The 22,084-nt window shown below is 35.7% G+C and overlaps 1 protein-coding gene across 1 annotated transcript; it reads right to left on the minus strand.

Annotated features, from left to right (window-relative positions):
- Positions 7,451-14,265, minus strand: LOC105164500 (ABC transporter F family member 3). Its single transcript, XM_011083151.2, has 18 exons — positions 13,919-14,265; positions 13,137-13,352; positions 12,678-12,867; positions 12,054-12,262; positions 11,800-11,955; positions 11,055-11,183; positions 10,882-10,983; positions 10,630-10,776; positions 10,418-10,480; positions 10,265-10,311; positions 10,047-10,106; positions 9,790-9,872; positions 9,451-9,545; positions 8,951-9,037; positions 8,448-8,535; positions 8,266-8,351; positions 7,868-7,930; positions 7,451-7,771 (listed from the first exon to the last, which is right to left on the minus strand). The coding sequence occupies exons 1-18, from the start codon at positions 14,120-14,122 to the stop codon at positions 7,649-7,651; spliced, it is 2,148 nt and encodes a 715-aa protein (XP_011081453.1). The 5' UTR covers positions 14,123-14,265; the 3' UTR covers positions 7,451-7,648.

Consider the following 22,084-nt stretch of genomic DNA (forward strand, 5'->3'; position numbering starts at 1 on the left):
AATCCAAGTGTACCAAATGATCAATGGGGAAGAATATCTCTGATGTGAAGTTGATTAGAAATATTGCTTCTCCAGGCTTGAAGGATCATGAAAAAATTGTCCGTGATTGGAATGTTGAGTTGAAATTTGGAGGCAAAGAAGTTTCAGACTTCAAGGGAAACTTTGTTATGAAGGAAAAGGTGAGGGATAGTCTCCTCCTCCTTCAAACAGCAAACACATCTAGAGGCTAGAGAGATTCCCTTTTGTTTCAGTCTGCTGTCAACTGGTATCCAGTTATGGAGGACTTTCCAAATGAAGATAGAAATGGTAGGTCTGACGAGGGGGGACCAGAGATTTTTGAAGATGGGTAGGGAAGGTTCGTGATCTCTAGTAATCTCCCGAGCTGATTTAATAGAAAAGGAGCCGTGAGGGGATGGTTTCCAATACATAAAATCTTGATGCTGAGGATTAATGGGGTTTTGCAAGATAAGCTCCATGATATGTTGAGGAACAACTTCGTTCAATTTATCAATATCCCATGTGTGGTTGGTGAAAAAATTCTTGACCAGGGCATTAGACGCTCTGTTGGGGTGTATGAGGGAATGAAGGGTGCCTGCAGGGAGCCAACAATCATACCAGAAAGATACATTACCAGCTCCAAGGCTCCAAAAAATGTTCTCCTGAGGGATAGCTTTCATGCTACAAATTCTTCTCCAAATGTTAGAGTCCTTCGGTTTAGCTTTAGTAGAGGCAGGTGTAGACTTTTTACAATATCTACTGATAGTGAAGCTGGCCCATAGAGAATTGTTTTGTCTCAGCCACCACCAGAGTTTATGAGTGAAGGCTGTGACAGTATCTCTAATGTTTCTGATGCCCAAACCCCATTCTTCACAAGGATAGCAGATGAAAGCCCATTTAACCCAATGAATTTTCCTGTGGTCAGTAGTGGATCCCCAAAAGAATTTAGCAAAAAGTTGTTCAATTTTCTGTAGAGTGCCAATAGGAGGACTCAAAACTTGAAGAAGATATACAGGCACAGAGGAAAGAACACTTTTAATAAGTTGAAGTCTACCCCCTTGTGAAAGATGTTTATGCTCCCATCCACTGATCCTGTTTCTGATTTTGTCAATAAGGGGTTCAAAAAGAATTTTCTTCTTATGACCTTTATGCAGAGGAGCTCCAAGATAGGTGATAGGGAGACACTTGAGGTTGAAGCCTGTAATGGATTTGATTTTGTGGGCAATGTTATTGGCTTTCTTACCAGGGATAAAGAAACTCTTGGAGTGATTGATTTTTTGGCCAGATTGATCTTCATATAGCTCCAGGAATTGCATCAATTTGGTGAGAGAGTGTTCTTCACATTTGGTGAAAATGATGAAGTCATCCGCATAGGCCAGGTGAGACACTCTAGTTTTACAGCCCGTCTAATAGAACATATCAGGATTCTGTGAGAAAAGGTGATTAAGCCCTCTGGAAAGAGCTTCTGCAGCAAGGATGAATAAAGCAGGGGAAATTGGGTCACCTTGTCTAAAGCCTTGAGTAGATTTGAAGAAACCAGATGGTTCTCCATTAACCAAAATGACTCTTCTCAAGAATCACATAGAGAAATTTCCAGTTCACCCTGTCATAAGCCTTAGACATATCCAATTTTAGGATAAGATTCCCTTTGCTATGTCTCATGTCAAGATGATGTGTCATTTCTTGAGCCAGAAGGATATTGTCAGCAATCAGCCTACCAGGCACAAAACCACTCTGAGATGGGGAAATGAGGCCAGGAAGAGCTTGGGAGATTTTAGTGTAAAGAAGCTTGGACAGGATCTTATTGGTAACATTGCAGAGGGAGATAGGTCTGAACTCAGACCAGGATTGGGGGGAGTCATTCTTAGGGATAAGAATGATAGATGTGGCAGAGAAACTTCTGGGCATAGGGGTGCCTCTGAAAAAATCCATGACAGCTTCAGTGACATCCCCTGCGATAGTATTCCAGCAGGCTTGATAGAAAGTTGAAGAGAATCCATCAGGCCCAGCTACACTATCTTTATTAATAGAAAAGACAACATCTTTAATATCATCTTGGGAGGGAGCTTGGCAGAGGTTAAGGATGACATCTTGCTGAATTTGAGGAAATTGGAATGGAAAATCATGAGGAAGAGAGGTGGTAGAGGTATCACAGAAGAGACTTTCAAAGAAGTGAACAGCAGAATCCTTAATTTGAGCAGAGTCAGTAATTTCTTGTTGATTGTCCATCACTCTGGAGATTCTGGATTTCAACCTTTTCTTCTTGACAGAGGCGTGAAAGAATTTGGTGTTCCTTTCTCCCGCTTCAAGCCATTTGCAGTTGTTTTTCTGCCTCCAAAACTCGGATTCAAGGTTAAGAGCATGGACTAGAGCAGCATTTTGTCTATTTAGGTTGATCAAATTGGCTTCGGATGGCAGCCTATCAAACTGCTTCTCTGCTTCATTTGCAGCAGCCTTGGCTTGGTCCACTAAAGAGAAGACATTACCAAAATTATCCTTGTTTCACTACTTCAAGTGATCCTTCAACCTATATAGCTTTTGTTGCAACCTATACATACCATAACCCTGGATCGGGGTACCCCAGGATTGTTTAACCATGTCTTGGAAGTTGTGGTGCATAATCCACATATGCTGAAATCTGAAAGAGGAGGGAACATTTTCCTCTGTTCTAATGGTAGTAATTAACAGAGGATGGTGATCTGACAATCTTCTGGGGAGATGTGAAACTCTGGTGGAATTGAATAATTCAGCCCAATCTTGAGAATATAAGACTCTATCTAAGCGCCTCCAAACCCTTTTGTTAGTCCACGTGAAAGGCTCCCCTTCAAATCCTGCATCAGTTAATCCACTCTCCAAGACCATGTCGTTAAAATCCTCAATAGAGCCCAAGCTACTAATAGTGCCTCCTTGGTTTTCATGTGTGTGAAGCATAGTGTTGAAATCTCCTCCAACAATCCAAGGGACCTTGTTTAGGGATAGCATTTTAAGCTCTTCCCACAAGACTCTCCTAGGATTCCTGTAACATTTGGCATATACAAAACTACAAAAAATATCCTTTTAAAGAAGTATAGAACTAATTTTCAGATGAAGGAGTTGATTAGTATTCAGTACCACTTGAACATCAAAACCAAACTGAGCAAGGCACCAAATTTTGTTAGAAATGTTAGAGAAGACAGAATGAAAACCAAACGTGTGAATGAAAGAGGCATCTTCGATGTGAATAAAAGGCTCCAGCAAAATCAAAATATGAGGTTTATGAGTTAAAAGCATGTCTAAGAGAATTTTTTGTTTATCAATTTTACCTATACCACGAACATTCTAAATAAGAATTTTGGTCATTTAAAATTGTAGAGAGGAAGAGGAAACAGACCTGGTGTACCTTTTAGGGAGGGTCCTAGTAGTACTGTTACCTTTGTTCTTTTTTCCTTTGCCTCCAACTTTGCCAGTTTTGAGAGAGCTATCTTCCATGGACTTGTTCCTCTTTAACTTGTTAGACATAGTTGAGTCTTCCAAAATGTGTTCTTGGAGGTTTGATTCCAGTGCTATGTCATTGATATTTTGATTGATCTCCTGTTCTCTTGCTTGTACTTGTGGCTGGAGCTCAGTGTCAAGCTCCAAAAGTGAGTCACCGTCATCCAGGCTTTGAAATCTGTTGTAGATTGGTGTGAGTTCCTCCTCTTTGTCGCTGTTTTCTTTGGTGTCCTGAGCCTCACTTTCACTAGTTTCCTCGGTAGCTTGAATCTCAATTATATCCATCTCAGAAAGGAACTTATTTCTTTATTTTTTATTGCTACATTCTCCTCTTAAAAGGATTCTAGTTCCTGTTGCCTTTGTTGAAGTGTTGCCCTTGTCACCACTTTTTGGGGTCTTCTTAGCTTTTCCTTTGGCTTTCAGTTTGCTTGTGGAACTTCATTCATGACTTTCAGCATTCAAATCCCTGTCCAATAATTCTGCAATTAAGGGGTCATCCAGGTTGAAGTTGTCCATGTTGTCTGTGCAATTTTCTCCTTGAGGCGTCAAGGTAATGTGAGAGGAGCATTCCTGTATAGTAGCTCCCTGATGAGTTACAGAGTTTGGAGTTCCTATGTTATCCATCTTTAGGTTCTCCTGTTTTCCATGGCTCTGAGTCTGTTCTATTTGAGTGTCATTCTCCTATTGATCTTTGACCCCCTTTTTTGGCTGGTTGGTGATTGAACATTCCGCTTTTGCAGCTGGGGATGATGCTTTGCTTCTTTCTGAATTATGATCGGCAGCGGGATGGCTTACTGGCACAGTCATCTTTTTTCCTTTATCACGGGCTGTTTTATCTCAGTTCCTGCAAATTGTTGATGCTTATGGTTGATCTTATTACGGGGTGGGGGTTTAGGGGCATTACCTTTCGAAAAGCATTCAATATCCTTATGTCCCACATGCTTGCACAAAGAACAGTATTCAGGGAGATGTTTAAAAACAACTTTTTGTACTATGGTTACACAATTAATGTGCAAGTCAAATTCTTCAATGATAGGTTTTAGCAGGTCTATTTCCACATAAACCCTAGCTTGTGATAGTTTAGACTTGTTAAGAGTTAAAGCATCAATTTGCAAAGGTGATCCAACCATGCTAGCAACAGAAAAAAGAGCTTCCTTACGAAATAAATGAGCAGGGAGTTCAAGAAAGCAAACCCAAATAGGAACGACATATGATTCTTGCGTCGGAGTAAATGTTGGCGTCCATTTGAAAATTCTCATTGGGAAGCTTTGAAGAAACCAAATGCGCCGTAGCCACAGGCGGGAGTAGTCTGACTCGCTGGAAAGGGAGATAAGGGTGTGTTTGGAGTTCATCATGCTGACTGTAAATGCTCCTAGTATCCCCAATCTAGCAATAAGCTGGTGCATTTGACTGTAAGGGGGTGCTCCATGTGAGAATTTTCCAACAAGGGAAAATCGATAAGGTGCCGCGAGCTCCTCTGTCTCAGCATCTACAAATGAAAGAGTGGGTTGGCCATGATTAACAGACTTGATACCGAGTGGTTGGGGTTATGATCGACCAGAAAGAATTTTCTGAGATCACTGGGATGTTGAAGAAGACTCCGATTCCCTGTCGAATTAGAGACAGCTTCAGCAAATGATTTAATAAGAGAAATTGGCTTCTGCAGCTCAGCATGTTTCTGCAAATCAGGGGGCAATTTCTGAGTTGATTCGTTGGAATTGGAATCGGAACCGACCGAGTTGGATACCAAGGCTTCCATAGGCGTCGAGGCTTCGATGGTGGTTGCTGATCGGAGGGGCTGGTCCGCCATGGGAAGGTGAGTCCAATGGTGGAAATTCGGCCGTCAACGCCCGTCGGACGACAGAGATGGAGTTGCGCAACTGTCGGCGTTTGGGAGGTTCCGTGCTCAACACAATGCCTTGATGGAAATGGATGGGAGATGGCTCGTTCGACTCTCACGGAGGAGACGAGTCGATTGGTGGTGGTCCGCGATCGGGAGGCACTACGATGGCGAAGAAACGCAACGGCAAGGTTCAAAGGTTAAGATAAAAGCCCAACCTCTCTCGTTGGTGGAATCCAAAATTGATTAGTGGGTAATGTTCGCCTCGTTGTGGGGATTCGAACGGTATGAGCAGCGGCCAGTGGGTCGTCGGGACGGCACCGGAATTTGAGAAAAACATTGGCAGTGAAAAAAGGGGGCGAAAATGCGGTCTATGGCTGGCGTGCGGCGGCGCGTCGTAGTCCGGTTCAGAGCACGCGCGGCATGGATGGAAAGATCGTCGGACAGCGAATCTGGATCTAGTGCGCGTGGCCGGAAACGCGCCGGAAAAAATTCCGGCGGCACAGCGGCGGTGGTCGGCGACAAGGCGGAAGAAGGACCTGGCTCCCTCTCAGCTCACTCTCACTCTCTTAGCTCACGCATTAAATTGGTTTTCTCTCACCTACCATGCAATCTTTAAGGAATTTCAAAAGGACAAGACTCTTCTCCTTGTTTTCTTTTTTTTTTTTGGTAATCATACCAGTTATAACTATTTTTTGCAACTGTAAATTCAAAGCTTCAAAAAGTTATATTCCCACAAAGGGAGGAGGGAACCAACCAGCATCCCTCCAGAAGCTTAGCGAGATTCGTCCTATTGACGAGTAGGAAACTTTTTCTCTTTTTTGCAAAGCAGTCACCTACTCTAGTAATCCAGCTCTACAACTTGCAATCCTAGAGTGGGGGGGAGTGATGATGCTCCCTAAAATTATTAGACCAAACCCACAAACTAGACATACTAGCCCAGTCGGCTAAGAGCCTGGCTAGCTCATTAGTGAAATGGATAAAGCCCACCAACAGGGAGGTGAGGCCCACAAGCCTGTTCTTCTTTACTGAAATGGCAGGCCAAAGGTACTAACCCATTTTCAGCTGGACATGTCATCCTACAGCTAGCAGCACACATCATGGGACATGCCAACACATTACACGTCACCCTATAACATCTTCATGTGGTTCCAGGTAAATTGGTAACAAACAAGTTGGGAAAATTCACAAAATAACGAACTCCCGGATTTTTAGGCAAATATGGTAAGGTTTAGTCCAGCTCATATATCTCAGTCAATATTTATCCAAATCACAAACAGTTTGTTCTAGATGATGGCCAACTCGAAGGGCTTTCAAGTGACGTATGGTGTATAAAACTCTAGAATAACCCCCATATCCTACTCTGTATATGCCTATAAATAGAAACCTTGTGCAGTCATTTGAGAACATCATTCTTCACTCTAAAACTCACTTATTCTCTACATTTCGTTTCAATTTTTAGGTTGTTTTAAACCTATATTTTGCACTGCACACGAATGTTTATTACTCTCACATCATATTTCACCCTTATCTCACTTTAATTCAAGTTTTTTCTTTTATTTCTTCATAAAATATTATTGATTTAAGCATTAGAGTGTTAACCTCAATTTTGTAAGACTAGCCCTTGATAATTTTAAAAATTTCTTGAAAATCCTTGAAACCTTGTGAGGCGACCAAAAATCTAATACACATCAATTGATATATGTTATTTAATAATAATTTTTTCTATAAATGGATTCCAAAATAAAGATAGTTGAGGTAGAAAAATAATAAAAACATAACACCCAATTAAGAAAATGAAAATTAAATTGCCAGAATAAAAATAAAGTATACTGAGATATTTATGTAATGTTATCTTTAATATACTTATTAATTGATTATAGCTCTTCCTACAACATAATATCCTCCGGGTGAAAGGCAAACATTCATTTCAATATCTAAGGGTAAAATTACGGTCACATAAAAGAAAAACATCAATTGAGTACCAAAATAATATTATAGTGAAAACTAATATTTTATTATGCTTGTCCCTCTTTCAACTATATACGCATTACATTCACTCTCTTACAAGTTTCAAAACATTAAGAATAGTTTTCTGATAATAAAAATATAGACCTTTTCGTATCAGAAAGAACAAAAAAATACACTTAAATTTTTGCACATATCAGCATCTTCCATTAAAAATCTTAACCACGGGTTTATACTTATAAATGGAGGATTTTCTAGGGATGCCAATTCGTATGTATAGCTTCATTCCACAAGGGGCGAGTAATAAATTTGAACTCACATAACCAAAAAAGCAAACTTTGTAACTAGTTCAGTTTATGCATCAAAATTTTGTCAAGCAGACTGCAGTAACTTCTTGTAATCCTGGAATGTTCCACTGAAAGGTGTCACCCTGCCTTCAGAGACAGCCCATAGTTGCTCCACGCTTCCAGATATCAAATGCTCATCGTGACTCACCTGCACATTGCATACAATCACGCAGTTAAACAACTAAGATTCAGACCACAAGCTATTGCCGTTCGATTAAAAGTTCAGCAAGAACTGTAGTATTACCATTAACACGCCTCCTTGGAATAGGACGAGACCTTGGATCAATGCTTCAACGGCATCCAAGTCCTAAATTTTGTAAGTTGAGTGTCAGTAACAGTTCCAGAGAAAATAACCATGAGCTTAACCATTTGCTAAAGAAACACCGGGAAACTGAACAGCCAAAAGGTTCAGCACAACACCCAAAATAGATAGAGAATTCAGAAAGCAAAACCAGTCTAATCACGGCCAATTAGAATCAATCAACAGTCAGACAAAAATTCAATGTGATGGTATAAAAACCTTCTATTATACATGCATGCTGAAAGATCCAATCACAAGCATAATAAATCATAAATCATGTAGTATGTACAGAACTTGTATAACAAACATAACAAAGGTGTAAAATACTAGATGCAACTTACAAGATGGTTCGATGGCTCATCAAGGAGTAAAATGTGAGGCTTTTTGAAAGTTATCTTTGCAAATGCAACTCTGCTTTTCTGACCACCTGGCATAACATATGAAGCATGTCAAATAGATTTTAATCTACTCATCAGAATGACATAATTGGCTGTCAACCTCGATGGCATTTAACAAAAGATACCTGACAATGTGTACATTGGTTGTAGGGCAAGATTGCCAGTTATGCCAAATGAACCTAAATGTCCTCTTAGCTTCTGTTCTGGCACTCCCTGCACACCACAGATGAATATAAATTTTGAAACTGTAAGGATAGAAGACTACATTGGAACTTCTCATAAATTATATATAAATGTCTTTATTACTTCATCAGTTAAGGAAGGAGTTTGAGGAGTTGACAAAATGCTTTTCTCTGTCAAAGCAGAAGAACATCAAATATAATCAATTATGTTACTTTCTGTAGTGGCCTACCTTCCATCTATACTTGAAGATCAAAAGATTTTATATATTTTAACAAGTATGATTGAATGAAGGCATATCATCTTCAAGGTAAATATGGCTTTTGAGGAAATTATGCTGAGCCTTAACCTTAACCACCGTAAATTTTCCACTACAAGAACTAACCATTCCATTATTCATACAATAAAGAGAGATTGCATTAGGTTTCAGTATTAGGGCGGGGTTTACCGGGAAGCACCGCATCATATACAGAAGCGGATTCGATGAGAGGTCTAGACCATCGACATGATGCTGACTAAATACAGCAATGCGAACCTGAAAAGCAACAAAAAATACACGATCGCAAGGGAAGCGGAGTTAAAATTTGTGAGGTTACAGAATAATCTCCAGCTACTGATTTGTTAGCTAAAAGCTACTTTCTCAATGAAAGACAACAACAAAAATAGCAGCATAGAATTAAACATTTTCAGCAGAGTCTGTTTCTAGACCAACAACGAATTGTCTTTTAAACAGTCACATACTTTGTAACAGGCATAAAAGTAGATTGAGAGACCAACAAACAGGTAACTACCCTGAACTTTTCCAGAGGAAACAGTAGAGCACTGAGTGCATTGAAGGACCAGTAGAATCTTGATGTAACTTTGTGCACCAAATCTATGAGGATAAGTGAAATAGAAACAATGAAAAAACAAGCAACAAATTGATTTAGAAGGAACAAGGCACGATACCTTTGCTGAACGGAAAACTGTCCCAGAACTTGGTTGCAGCTCCCCAGAAATAAGTTTGAGTATGGTTGATTTTCCAATGCCATTTGGGCCAACCACTGCAATATGCATTTGGGAATTCATGATTAATTTTGTGAAACATAAGAAATTTTTATACTTTCAAGTTCCTCTGTAACAAACAAGAACTACAGGACTAAATAGTCTTATCATTTCTATTTACTTATCATGAGAATCATCTATTGAACTTGAAAGTCAAGAAAAAGTTTACAGACAAGCTTTCCAAGAGCTAAATAAGATTAGTCAAAAGAGCAAAGCAATTAGCAATATCAGAAACAATCTTACTAGCTATTCGGCTATCAAGGTCGATTCCAAAATTCAAATTTTTAAACAACAATGGCCCCCCAGGGTATCCAAAAGACGCATCACTGCAGTAATCAAAAAGATCAAGAATGGAAAATAATTAATATATGATCAAAATTCATGAAGCAGAATAGCAAAGTAGGTGATCCTGATCAATTAGATAAACAATGGAGCAACTGACAGATGACCCACGAGCCTTAATCAACACTCAAAGCATTTTAACTAATCCGATGTTTAACCTGAAGCTTATGATTGGAGGGCCTGGTCTATCATCCGGAGATGGGAATTCGAATTTGTAGCTGCAAACAGAAAAACAGAGATAGGAAAAAATAGGTATCAAGATCTTTCTCTGGAAATACTAGGAGACAAGTATGCTGAAGCCAATAAATAAACTAAAATCGCAAAAATTAAAATTAAATAGGGAAAAAGAAAGAAACTTCAGTCAAAGAATGCATACTCTGGGTCATTAAAAACTTCATCCACATGACCTAATCGATCCAATGCCTGAATGGTACATGCAAGGAATGATGAGTATATAGAATTTCTTGCAACAGAAAACAACTTTAGATCACTTAGCGTAAAGCAGGACAGGAATGTTTGATTAAGATACCTTGATTCTTGATTGAACAAGAGATGCCCGCTTTGCATTGTACCGGAACTTGTCTATGAATGACTGCAACAAAATTTTCCAATTTGAAAGACGTGTTTCAAGATCCCACCAAACATAATACACATTTTTGTAGATGAAGCCTAACACAGAAAGACAGATAATATGGTACTTGTAAAGTTTTAGAAAAGAAAATATATATATGTAATGAGAACCTGCATATGCGCTCTAGCACGTTCATTCGCCTCAAATGCTTTTTGCTTATTCTTGATTTGTTCTTCTCTTGTTCTTTCAAATGTATCATAGTTGCCTCTGTATGTAGTCAACTTTTGTCCTTGAAGATGAATGATATCCGTTACAACCTGTAGGATGCAATTAGGAAAAGTATATTAGATTGATGAAAGAACCAAGGTTGTATATACAAACTGATTTTAGCTATTTCCAGTCCAAGAAACAAAAAGTCATACACTGTTCAAGAACTCTCTAGCATGTGAAACAACAATAAACGTCTTCGGCCATTTCACTAGGTAAGATTCCAGCCACAGGACAGCATGGAGATCAAGATGATTCTGCAACAAAAGTGGATATGTAAGTGAATTCACATTAAGTATACATGAGATTGGGGACATGCAAAACATACTGTTGGTTCATCAAGAAGTAGTAGATCAGGCTCAATAAACAAGGCACGAGCAAGTGCTATTCTCATCCTCCATCCTCCAGAAAAAGCTTTAGTTGGCTTTTTCTGCATCTCCGGTGTGAAACTGAGCCCCTGAAAAAGTAACACAAGCAAATAAATCAATTACATAGGAATAACCAATAAGCACCTAAGTAGGTTGTGCTAGAAATGAGGAAACATGGTGTGGTTGTAACTGAACAAGAAAAAATCCAAATCAGGAATCATCTGGATAATAGACCACTAGAGATTCAATGGGAAAATCTACAATATATTATCCTTTGACAAGAAGGCAGAAGAAAACAGATGACTGGGAAGTTCATCAAGAAGATGTTATACTGACAAAGGCTGGAAATCACAGGTTCATCTAGTCAGCCCTATTGGAGATATATATTAATGCTGAAGCGACATGAAATGGCATTGGAACATCAGTAAATTCCCTATCCAGACCACAATAGAAACAAGAACAAAATATGGACATAAAGTTCTCAAAGTCATAGTGAACCGTCACAAAGTCTGATAAAGCTGAGGGCTGCATGATAAAAAATATCAAAATCATCTCATGATTGAATCCATAAACCAAGATAAGAGACATAAAACCCCACAACATAAATAGCAAAGATACTCAGAACTCTGACAGCCTTGCGAACATGTAACTAAATCCTATCAATAATTATGTCATCAAATTTATGAAAAGTTTAGGAAAACGAACCGCCAGAATTGAAGCTGCGCGGGCCTCAGCAGAGTAAGCATCAATAAACTCAAGCCTCTTATATATCTGTTCAAGCCTGTGTGCAATAGAACTTTTGTCAACTCCTCCATTGAGCTCCACATTGCTCTTTCCAGAGTCCGCCTCTTCTAGTTCTTTCTAAAGGAAAATAACTTCCATAAAGTTCTAAATATTGAGAAATTTAAGGAAAATAGTAAAGGCCGATGTAAGACAATTATCATAGCTAGTTCTGCAACCTGTAAAGCAAGTAACCGAGATTCTTCATCCAAAAGCTGAGTTCTTTCCGCATCAGAATTTAGCACACATTGCAAAGCTGATGTATCATCACCCACTACTTCTTGTTCTACATGTAATACCTGGCAATTCTTTGGAATACCTTCAATAGCATGCAGGGCCATGTACCTGAGGAAGGTTGTTTTGCCAGTACCATTCCTGCCAACAAGGCCTGCACAAAAAGAACATCATCATCGAAAGCTTAAATGAATATTTGCATATTGAAATTCATTAAATAGTCCAAAAATAAAATTAAGGATTCTGTAATCCATCCTGTCCTTGAAGAACTTGCATTCTGATTGGAACTTCTCCAATTCTTGTTTCACAATAAGCGTTTACTGGAGTTTAATCCAAATAGAACTTGCTTCTAAAATAAATAGTTGCTAAGAACTTATAGTTGCTAAGTGCAATGTCCATGTAATAAACAATACAGTAGGTTTAAACCTCAGGTTATTGCTCCACTTAAAGCAAATAAATGGCATATCTAATGAGCATTCTTCTTGATAATTGGCAACACCCAACACAATTGAAGAGAAATAAAAGAGTTATAACAAAAAATAAATTACTTTCCTATCTTAAAAACCAACCGTAGTGTCTTCCATAAGATAGTGTCACAACACCATCCACAATAAGGTCACGACCCCCAACAGAAATATTGAAGTTCTCCATGTGGATATCTCTCACAGCTGGCCCATCACTGCTATCATGGTTTACAACTGCAGCAGGCATCCCAGCTTTAACTGCTTCCATTTCCTTTAGGTGTGTTTGGTATTGCACCTGTGGATATATAGATATTTGATAAGAACCAAATGCATGCACAGCCAATCATCAGCGAAACCTCCAGCAGACCCCTCATATCATGTCTTTTTCCCTTGCATAAACTACTAATAACACAAATTATCTGCATATACATGCACAAGAAAGGATACGAACACATTCAATGATTCTACTCTGTATCTCCAAAATGGTTATCAAGCATAAAGAATTAGACATTTAGCGCCTATCAATCTCAAACTATTAGGATGATGGCCTTCTTTCTCTGTTACCTCTCTCTGGCGATCCTCTTTTCTCTTTCTCCTTTCAAGTTTCATCTTATCACGCTCAGTCAGCAGAGGACCATCTACAGGTTCTGGCTTCTTCTTTGGAGCTTCCTTTTCATCCATTCCATCATACATTCTTACGGGTGCCAGGAGGCTTCTCACTGTGGGTTTTGCTTTCACCAATCCATGTTTCCCAAATTTCTCCGATAGTTTGGTACATACCTGTAGTAAATTTCATCAAGAACACTAAATTTTCCAAAAAGAGAGCGACATAAGAAGTAATTAAAAGCACTTCTTCTGGAATATAAATGCTCGAGTGACAAATACTTCATTAGTTCAACAAGGTTGCAGGAACTCTGGACCACAAAAGAAAAGAAACAACAAACTGTAATGACTCTCTTATTTTTCTCAGGACATACTTTCCGAGAAAGCCAACCAACCAATGGATGTTAGCTTTATTGAGGTAATCTAATACTTGAGTTCACAGTCAAGTTAATAATAATAAAAGCAGCAATGAAATAAAAAATCAACTGATAAAAATAATCCATTGTTCAAGAAGTAGAATTATATTAGACCAAAAACTTATAATTTCCTATCAGCAATTAAATGCAAACTACTTAAAATGAAATAAAAGAGCACAGAAACACGATAATCGAAAAACGAGAAATTAAAAATCAGCAAAAAGCAAATAGAACATATCGCATAAACCTTTCAAGAAGCCATTCAAATAATACAAAAACAAATTTAAAATATAGACTATGTGAAGGATTTATGCCATCAATGTATACCGAGCGGCATTCAGACTGATCGGCCACGCATTCGGAGTCAACTAGAAGCTCGCCAAGAGCTTCAAAGGCGCCTTCGCCGTCGATACCGAAATCGAAATCCTCGTCGGCTAGGACATTGATGATATAATCCAAAATTGGCTGGTCCAAATCATCCACGCGCTGCCCCAAAACTTCATGGACCACCGCGCTTGCCACTTCCGTCATCTTCGCCTCTCTAGGGTTTAACCGAAAACGTGAAGTTGTGGGAGTGATGATGACGAATGTGCTTTTGGGGATGTTGGTGAAACGACAGCGTGGAAGGAAAATTAATCAGAGATTGTGTTAAATCACACCTTGACCGCTTGACTTCGAGGAAAGCCCATTTTGGCTCTTCTTGTACCATCTAATCTATTGTAAATTACAAATAGGGTGAATGTAGTCCTTGTGGGATTCAATTTATAGTTAAACAAAAATTACAATATCATATTGCTTGCAAAAATTTCAAAAATTCATATTTTATGCCAAGTAATTTTTTATAAAAAATCTGCAATCTTAAAATATTGATTGTTAGGTTAAAGATATATATATATATATATATAGGATTTAATGCACTTTACCTTATTGTGATATTGTAAATGAGTAAATAATCTCTTTATAAAAAAATAATAACAATTTATCTCCTTATACTTTTTAAAATGAAGCAATTTGCCTTCCTAGGTATATTCATATAAAGAAATCCATAATTTGTGAATCGAACTTGGACAAGTAGTAAGTCGGCTTACTTAATCAGTATTTGTGCTGCGATAAATTGTTGTCTGATCCGAAAGAGCAAAGCATGAATGTTTAACAATATGGATAAATTCATAAGAACAATTCTCTCCTCATTAGGGGACGACCAAGAGAATTCGAATATAATTATAACAGGAGAAACACTGTGGGAAGATAAAGATCTATTTGACTGGAAACCTCCTAAAACCAGTACTAAAGAAATTTATAGAAAGTCAGTCATTGATTTCAAGTCGGCATATACTATAAAGACGGAAGAACAAGTCTTACCATTAGTTTTTGATCAACAAACTTTACATTTATTTTCAAAGTCTTCTATTATTAAACACATTGAGAATGAATATAAATTTCTGCATATTGGTCTTGTTCAAATTGCTATTAAACCTTTAACAATAGAAGGATTGGATAACAAGGTGTTCCTCGCTTTGCGAGTTTGCAGCACCTAGATTTCTATGACTCTTTACTTGGATTAGTAGAAACTAGTCTTTGAAATGGTCCAATTCATTCAATTCTTTTCCAAAATTTACAATTTCTCTTGATGATCCTCATAGTATTGACATTCTTACTTTGAATGTAAAAAAATTACAATTATGAAATGAAGCCAAGTTCTCATATTTATTAAATATTTTATAGACTTATTACAAAATCACGAATACTGGTTTATATATTCAAGTCATATCTCTCAGCAAATCACTAGGACAAACAATATTTTGAGAAATAAATAGGGCTAAATCTAATCTTATGGTTCCTAAGACACATTGAATGGAAAAAGTCACCTTACCAGAAACTTGGGACCTACGTCCTAGGTCAATACCACCTATTCAACCTATAGAAAATTAAAAAATTGACCAAAATACTCAATGTCCTGATGGATCTGTAGGAGTCAAGTTTTGTAGACAAAATTCATTAAAAACAAATAGGATTTTCTATTCCCATCCCGCTACTCCTTCTAGACATTCAACTTCAGAAACCATTAAACCTACCACCTCAAAAATTTCAAGGAATAAGAATAGATCAAAACATTGCACAACCTATTTACCAAGATTATGAAGAAACTAGATCTCCTAATTCTGCACCTTCACAAATTTTTACAATTACCAAAGTATTATATATACATGTATGTATGAATGCATACAGCTCTTAATATTCATTTTGAAGGTCCGTTATGTTATACCCTGTAGCACCCTCTATTACTACTATGGCTATATCTTCCCTAAACGTTATACTTAAAGTAACCCCTGTATTTATATATATAAATATGCACATAATCATCTAATTAATATGCACATATTCATCTAATTAATATGCACATGTAATCCCAACGTCATAATATGCATAATCAACCCACAACATTATATATATAGATAGGTAGATAGATAGATAGATAATAGATATCAAACACCACGAGATGATCCATCACAAGTAATCCCCACGCTTTTACGTTCTCTTTATACAAACAAAATGTGATTTGTAATCTAACCAACAATGAGGAAAAATCTGCATACTGGCCCGACCTGACTAAATATAGCGTTTGGACCTAGCCTTCGACAGGCAGACACCTCAAAATCTACTCCTAAAAAAATAACGTCAGCAGAGGAATGAGTCTGCACCTCAGTAAGTAAATAACCAGCCCTATCTATATATGTATATCAAATATAGTTCAAACATGATAAGTAGGTATCATGCGAGGAATATAGTCAATTTAATTCCAACATAATCAACTCTATTGCACCTCATAGCTAATTTGCAATCAAACAATCAATTAAACTCCCTTTTCTTCCTAGTTTGCTTACCAGAAGGTGATATCGTGTTTTTTCCATCAACTCAATCTCACCGTTATATAAGTTCAAGTGAATCCCCTTGACAGCCCCTCATCAATCTCATTTCACATCATAACTCTTTCAATTCGCATCATAGCTCTTTTATTTCGCATCATAGCTCTTTTATTTCGTATCATAGCTCTTTTCATATCACATCTTTTTCATATCGCATCAAAGCTCTTTTCAGTACTTTTCTTTCTCATATCGTATCATAGCTCTTTTCATTTCATTTCACCTTACAGGCTTTTCAACAACATCAAGGGGTATTCACATCATAATTGCATTCAATTTCCACTACTCTCTCATTTCCACATATCACTATTCTTATAAGCAACTAGTAATATAAAACCATATATCGATACATTTTCATTTTCAAACACCCACAACACATCATACAACAAACATAATATTTCAACGTATTTTCTCATTTCACGTACACAATATTGTAAATCAAATTAAATCATTCATCACTCATATATTTTCAGATAAATCAGCTTCAGTATGACCACATATTTATATAACAATAATACCACAAGGGGACATATATAGATAATACTAATTATTTACTTACCTCGACTTTATAATGCTTTTATCTACTAAATAGGTAATGGCTCGATCCTTTCACTTTACCCCCATATCCTATAATAAGTTATAACGCGTATAATTAATATATAGAGAATATCATAATTTTTAAATAGAATATTAATATTATTCCCACCATTTCTAATAATTCATTAATATTTTATTTATACAGAAATATAAATATGCGCTCTAGTTCTTCTTAATAACTAGACACTTTAGGCTTCACAAAAATACTTATAATTTATCAAGTAATTCATAGGAATTCATTTAACCAAATCCCTTATATATTTATAACTATCGTTTTTAATAAATTTCTAAATTAGGTTATCATTAAAAACCTCATTTTTCCACTTTAATAACATAATGTTTCTTAAATATAATTTTTCAAATATTTCTATGAATTTTCTATCAATTTCTCACTATTAATAATTTAATTAAATAATAATACATAGAATTGCGTATCTAGTTAATAATTTCGATGAAATTGTATAAATTAACTATAGTAATATTTAAATCTAATAAATTTAATAGTTTAATTAACCAATGACATCATTTCTATATCCGATTTGATATTTAATTTGACACTATTTTAAATAGCCAAACTCGTAAAATATTTTGATTAAATAGTACATCACTCAATAAAAATAATATTTAATAAATAAACCAATATAAATTAAAATTAAAATTTTCGTACCTCTGTTCTGTAACCCGCCGAGAAAACTGCAAGGCAATGTTTGGATTCATATTTTTGCGTTTCTCGAGATAAAGTAAACTCTAAAGAAAAAATAATTAAAAATAGGAAGAATTAAAATAATATAAATCTATTCACGAACACGCATGAATTGAATAAATATACTGACTATATAAGAGAAAACAATGGCTATATTTGGATTTGTGGTTTTGCATTTCTCGAGATAAGATAAAATACACTCAATATTTATTTTTGTGTTTTTACAGCTTATCTGTGTGTTTTCTTATTTTTCAACTTTCTATATATATACATAATATAAAAGAGACTAGATTTGACATTAAACAGTGATTTTGTCTTAAAAAATACAACATTAAACATACAATATTTATATATAAAAGAGATATGATTTGACAATGAACAATAATTTTTGTTTCTCAAATTTCAATATCAAACTTACACCACTTATTTTAAAATATTTTAAATTATCTCAAAACACAAATCCAAACATACCATCTATCTTCAATATACACTTACAAAATTGATGTTAAACAAATTCCATCAAGTCAAAACTTAGCAGATTTGTTTACGAAGGCATGACCAACAAAGGTGTTCAAACAACTCGTACATAATATTGGCATGCGACACTTGAAAGATATTTACTTAAATTGACGGGGAGATTATACAACTGTACTCTTTTCCTTAGCCTTGATTTTTATTCCATTGAATTTTCCAGCCAAGATTTTTAACAAGGCAGGATGTATATAATAAGAGGTATGCATTAAAGGGGAAGTATTATATATAGAAGTATATACAAATGCATACACCTCTTGATATTCATTTTTAATGTCCATTATGTTATACCCTTTTATATCCCCCATGATGATTTGTAATTATAATAGTTATGGTGTATTTTGTGACCACAATTTTGGTGGTCTATAAATACCACCATATATTTCATTTGTAGAATAAGCTTTTGAGATAATAAGAAAGTGATTTGGAGGATAATACATATACTGTTTTCTTTATATTCTATTAGGAGTGAGACCAATAAATGTAGAAATTCTCTAAGTTTATAATATGTTATCAGCACGACCTTACGCTCGATCAAGGTAGAATGTTAATTTTTCTAGTATAATTTTTATTCTTTGTTTCTTTACCTCTACAATATCATAGTTACTTTTATTCTTGATTATTTAATAATAAAATATGAGTAATTATATTCTATATATTTTAATGTCTCCTGAAGTGGACGTGTATATATATAACAAAAAAGTTCTATTATATTTGATATTGCCTCCAGAAGTGGGCATACAATTTTTTATTTCATCCCTTGAAATGTATGTGATATTGCCTCCAGAAGTGGGCATACAATTTTTGATTTCATCCCTTGAAATGTATGTGATATTGCCTCCAGAAGTAGGCATACAATTCTTGATTTCATCCCCTGAAGTGGATGTGTTTTATAAAATTTCATTACTTCCTGAAGTAAATAATGAGTTAAAATTATCTCTAGTAGTAGGTAAAATATTTTGTACCAATTATGTGTAATATCATCCCTAAAGCGATTATAAGTATAATGTTTGATTTTCTCACTACCTGAAGTGTTTTGAGATAATGGCTTGATCAAGAAGCTCTACGCTTCTTCATTTATTTAATTGATTCGTGATTATTTTTTTTCTGATATCATAGTATCGCTATTGTAATTAAAATATGACCAAACCTAAAGTTAATTTAATTAACTTACTTTACCCATATAGTTTTCTTTCATATGCCCATGTATGTATTTTGCATGTTTAGCTAGTATATTTATATGGAACAAAATTTATTTGTTAGCAAAAATAACTTTGACATAAATACCATTTAATTGCTATTTGTAACATTATAAGTTTTAAGCCAAATTAAATTTATTTAATTCCATGTATGCATGCATGCCATAATAATTCAAACTAATTACATGATAACTTATATGTTATTTGTTTTATATCATTTTACTTTATATCATGTGTAATACATTTTATTTTACTTATATGTACATGATGAAGATTATGCTAAAAGTGCATATTAACTTGTGTAGCTTAATGGCCAATCTCACAAAATTGGATTTCGTTGCTCTTGATGTTTCTGAAAAAAACTATCTATCATGGGTTCTTGATGCCGAACTACATTTGGGAAGTAGCAAACTGGAAGAATAAAAGAAAAATACTAGTGTTTCTGAGCAAGACTGTGCTAAAACAATGATTTTGCTTCTTCATCATCTTCATGAGAGCCTGAAGTCTCAATATTTAATAGTCAAAAGTTCTTTTCAACTATGGAAAAGTTTAAGGATAGATTTGACCATCAAAAGATTGTAATCTTACCACGTGAAAGATATGAGTGGATATTTTGACCGCAAAATTTCAAAAGAATTGTTGAGTATAATTCTGAGATATTTTGAATTGTATCAAAATTGAGGTTATGTGGAGAAGATGTGATGAATAAACAAATATTGGAAAAAATATTTTCTACTTTTCATGCATCCAACCTTGTACTCCAGTAGCAGTATAGGGAATGTGGGTTCAAAACCTATTCAGAGTTGATTTCATACCTGCTTGTTGCAGAAGAGAATAATCAGCTTTTGTTGAATAACCATCACACCCGACCCACTGGTTCCAAACCACTTATTGAAAATTTAGCGGCATTGCCTGAAGCAAATGCTACTTCTTCACAAAAGGGACTTGATCGATACCATGGCTCACCATAGGGCCATTCTTATGGACGTGGCCGTGGCAGTCGTGGTTGTGGTCGTGGAAATCATCATAATACATGGATTAATCCCAATGTTTAGAAGAACAATGGAAACAAGGCAAAGAATCGACAAGAGAAAACTACAAATGGAGATCTTTGTCATAGATGTGGGTGTCTTACCGCATAACATCTAGTCAAATTATACCAAGCTTTTGTGAAAGCAAAGGGCAAAGAAGTTGAGACTAATTTTGTTGAGGCTGGAATCTCAAACAATACCAACATGGATGCATTAGATTTTTTTCAGTATATTGAAAATGATGGTAAAGATCCCCCTGTACAGTTGCAATTTGGTGACATTACTGAGGATTTCAACATGCTTGTTGATTAGATTTATCTCATATGTTATTAACGTATTTCTATTATTAAGTTATGTTTACTTTCATTTATAGGGTATTTCTTTTAATATTTAATGTTTTTATATTTTATTAATGTAGTTATTCCTTTACTTATTAGATTCCTATTTCATTTATATAGAATGGATCAAGCCATTATAAATCTCAATGACAAGGAGCATTATCTTGTTGATAGTGCCACTACACATACAATTCTGAGAAATAATAAATTTTTCTCAAACTTGTTCATGACAAGAACAAATGTGAGTACTATTTCAGGAGTTAGTAATCTTATTGAAGGCTTCGAAAAAGCTACTATCTTGTTACCTGAAGGAACAAGATTACATATCAATAATGCTTTATATTCTAGTAAATCACAAAGGAACTTATTGAGTTTTAAGGGTATTTGACAAAATGGTTTTCATATAGAAACTATGAATGAAAATGGTATCAAATATCTGTACCTTACAACATATAAAACTGGCCAGAAGCATGTTTTAGTAAAAATGAGAACATATACTTCTAGTTTATATGGCACATTGATAAGCTCCGTTGACACACATAGTATCACTAACCCGGAGTTATTTGATCAAAGTATTTTTACTTTATGGCATGATAGACTTGGCCACCCAGGTAAAACAACGATGTATAGCCACTAAAGGACCTGAAGTTCCTTGTTAAAGGTGATTTTATATGTTCGACTTGTTCTCTTGGAAATTTAAGTACAAAGCCATCTGACAAAAGTGAATGTAGAATCTCTTATGTTTCTTGAACGAATTCAAGGAGACATATGCGGGCAAATAACACTGGCATGTAGGCCATTTAAATATTTTATGGTGTTGATTGATGCATCAACACGTTGTTCACATGTAAACTTATTGTCAACACTAAATATTGCTTTTGCAAGACTGTGAGCCCAAATTATTAAATTGAGAGCTCATTTCTTGATTACCCTATTAAAAGGATAAGGTTAGATAATGTGGGAGAATTTACTTCTAAATTCTTTAGTGATTATTGTTAATCAATTGGGATAGTTGTGGAGTATCCAGTTGCTCATGTATATACTCAAAACGACCTAGCATATTCGTTAATTAAGCGGTTACAATTAATAGCTAGACCCTATTTGATGAGATCAAAATTGCCTTCATCGGCATGGGGGCATGCAATTTTGCATCCAGCAACTCTAATTCGT

This window comes from Sesamum indicum, linkage group LG6, assembly GCF_000512975.1.
Source record: "Sesamum indicum cultivar Zhongzhi No. 13 linkage group LG6, S_indicum_v1.0, whole genome shotgun sequence".
Lineage (NCBI taxonomy): Eukaryota > Viridiplantae > Streptophyta > Magnoliopsida > Lamiales > Pedaliaceae > Sesamum > Sesamum indicum.

What these genes read in the sequence shown, in the direction of transcription:
- LOC105164500 (XM_011083151.2), bottom strand. Translation starts at nt 14,122, where the DNA reads ATGACGGAAGTGGCAAGCGCGGTGGTCCATGAAGTTTTGGGGCAGCGC. An exon ending in CAGTTTTCCGTTCAGCAAAG is followed by an intron (nt 9,038 to 9,450) that starts GTATCGTGCCTT and finishes GTTGCTTTTCAG; the next exon opens with GTTCGCATTGCTGTATTTAG. An exon ending in ACCAATGTACACATTGTCAG is followed by an intron (nt 8,352 to 8,447) that starts GTATCTTTTGTT and finishes ATGTTATGCCAG; the next exon opens with GTGGTCAGAAAAGCAGAGTT.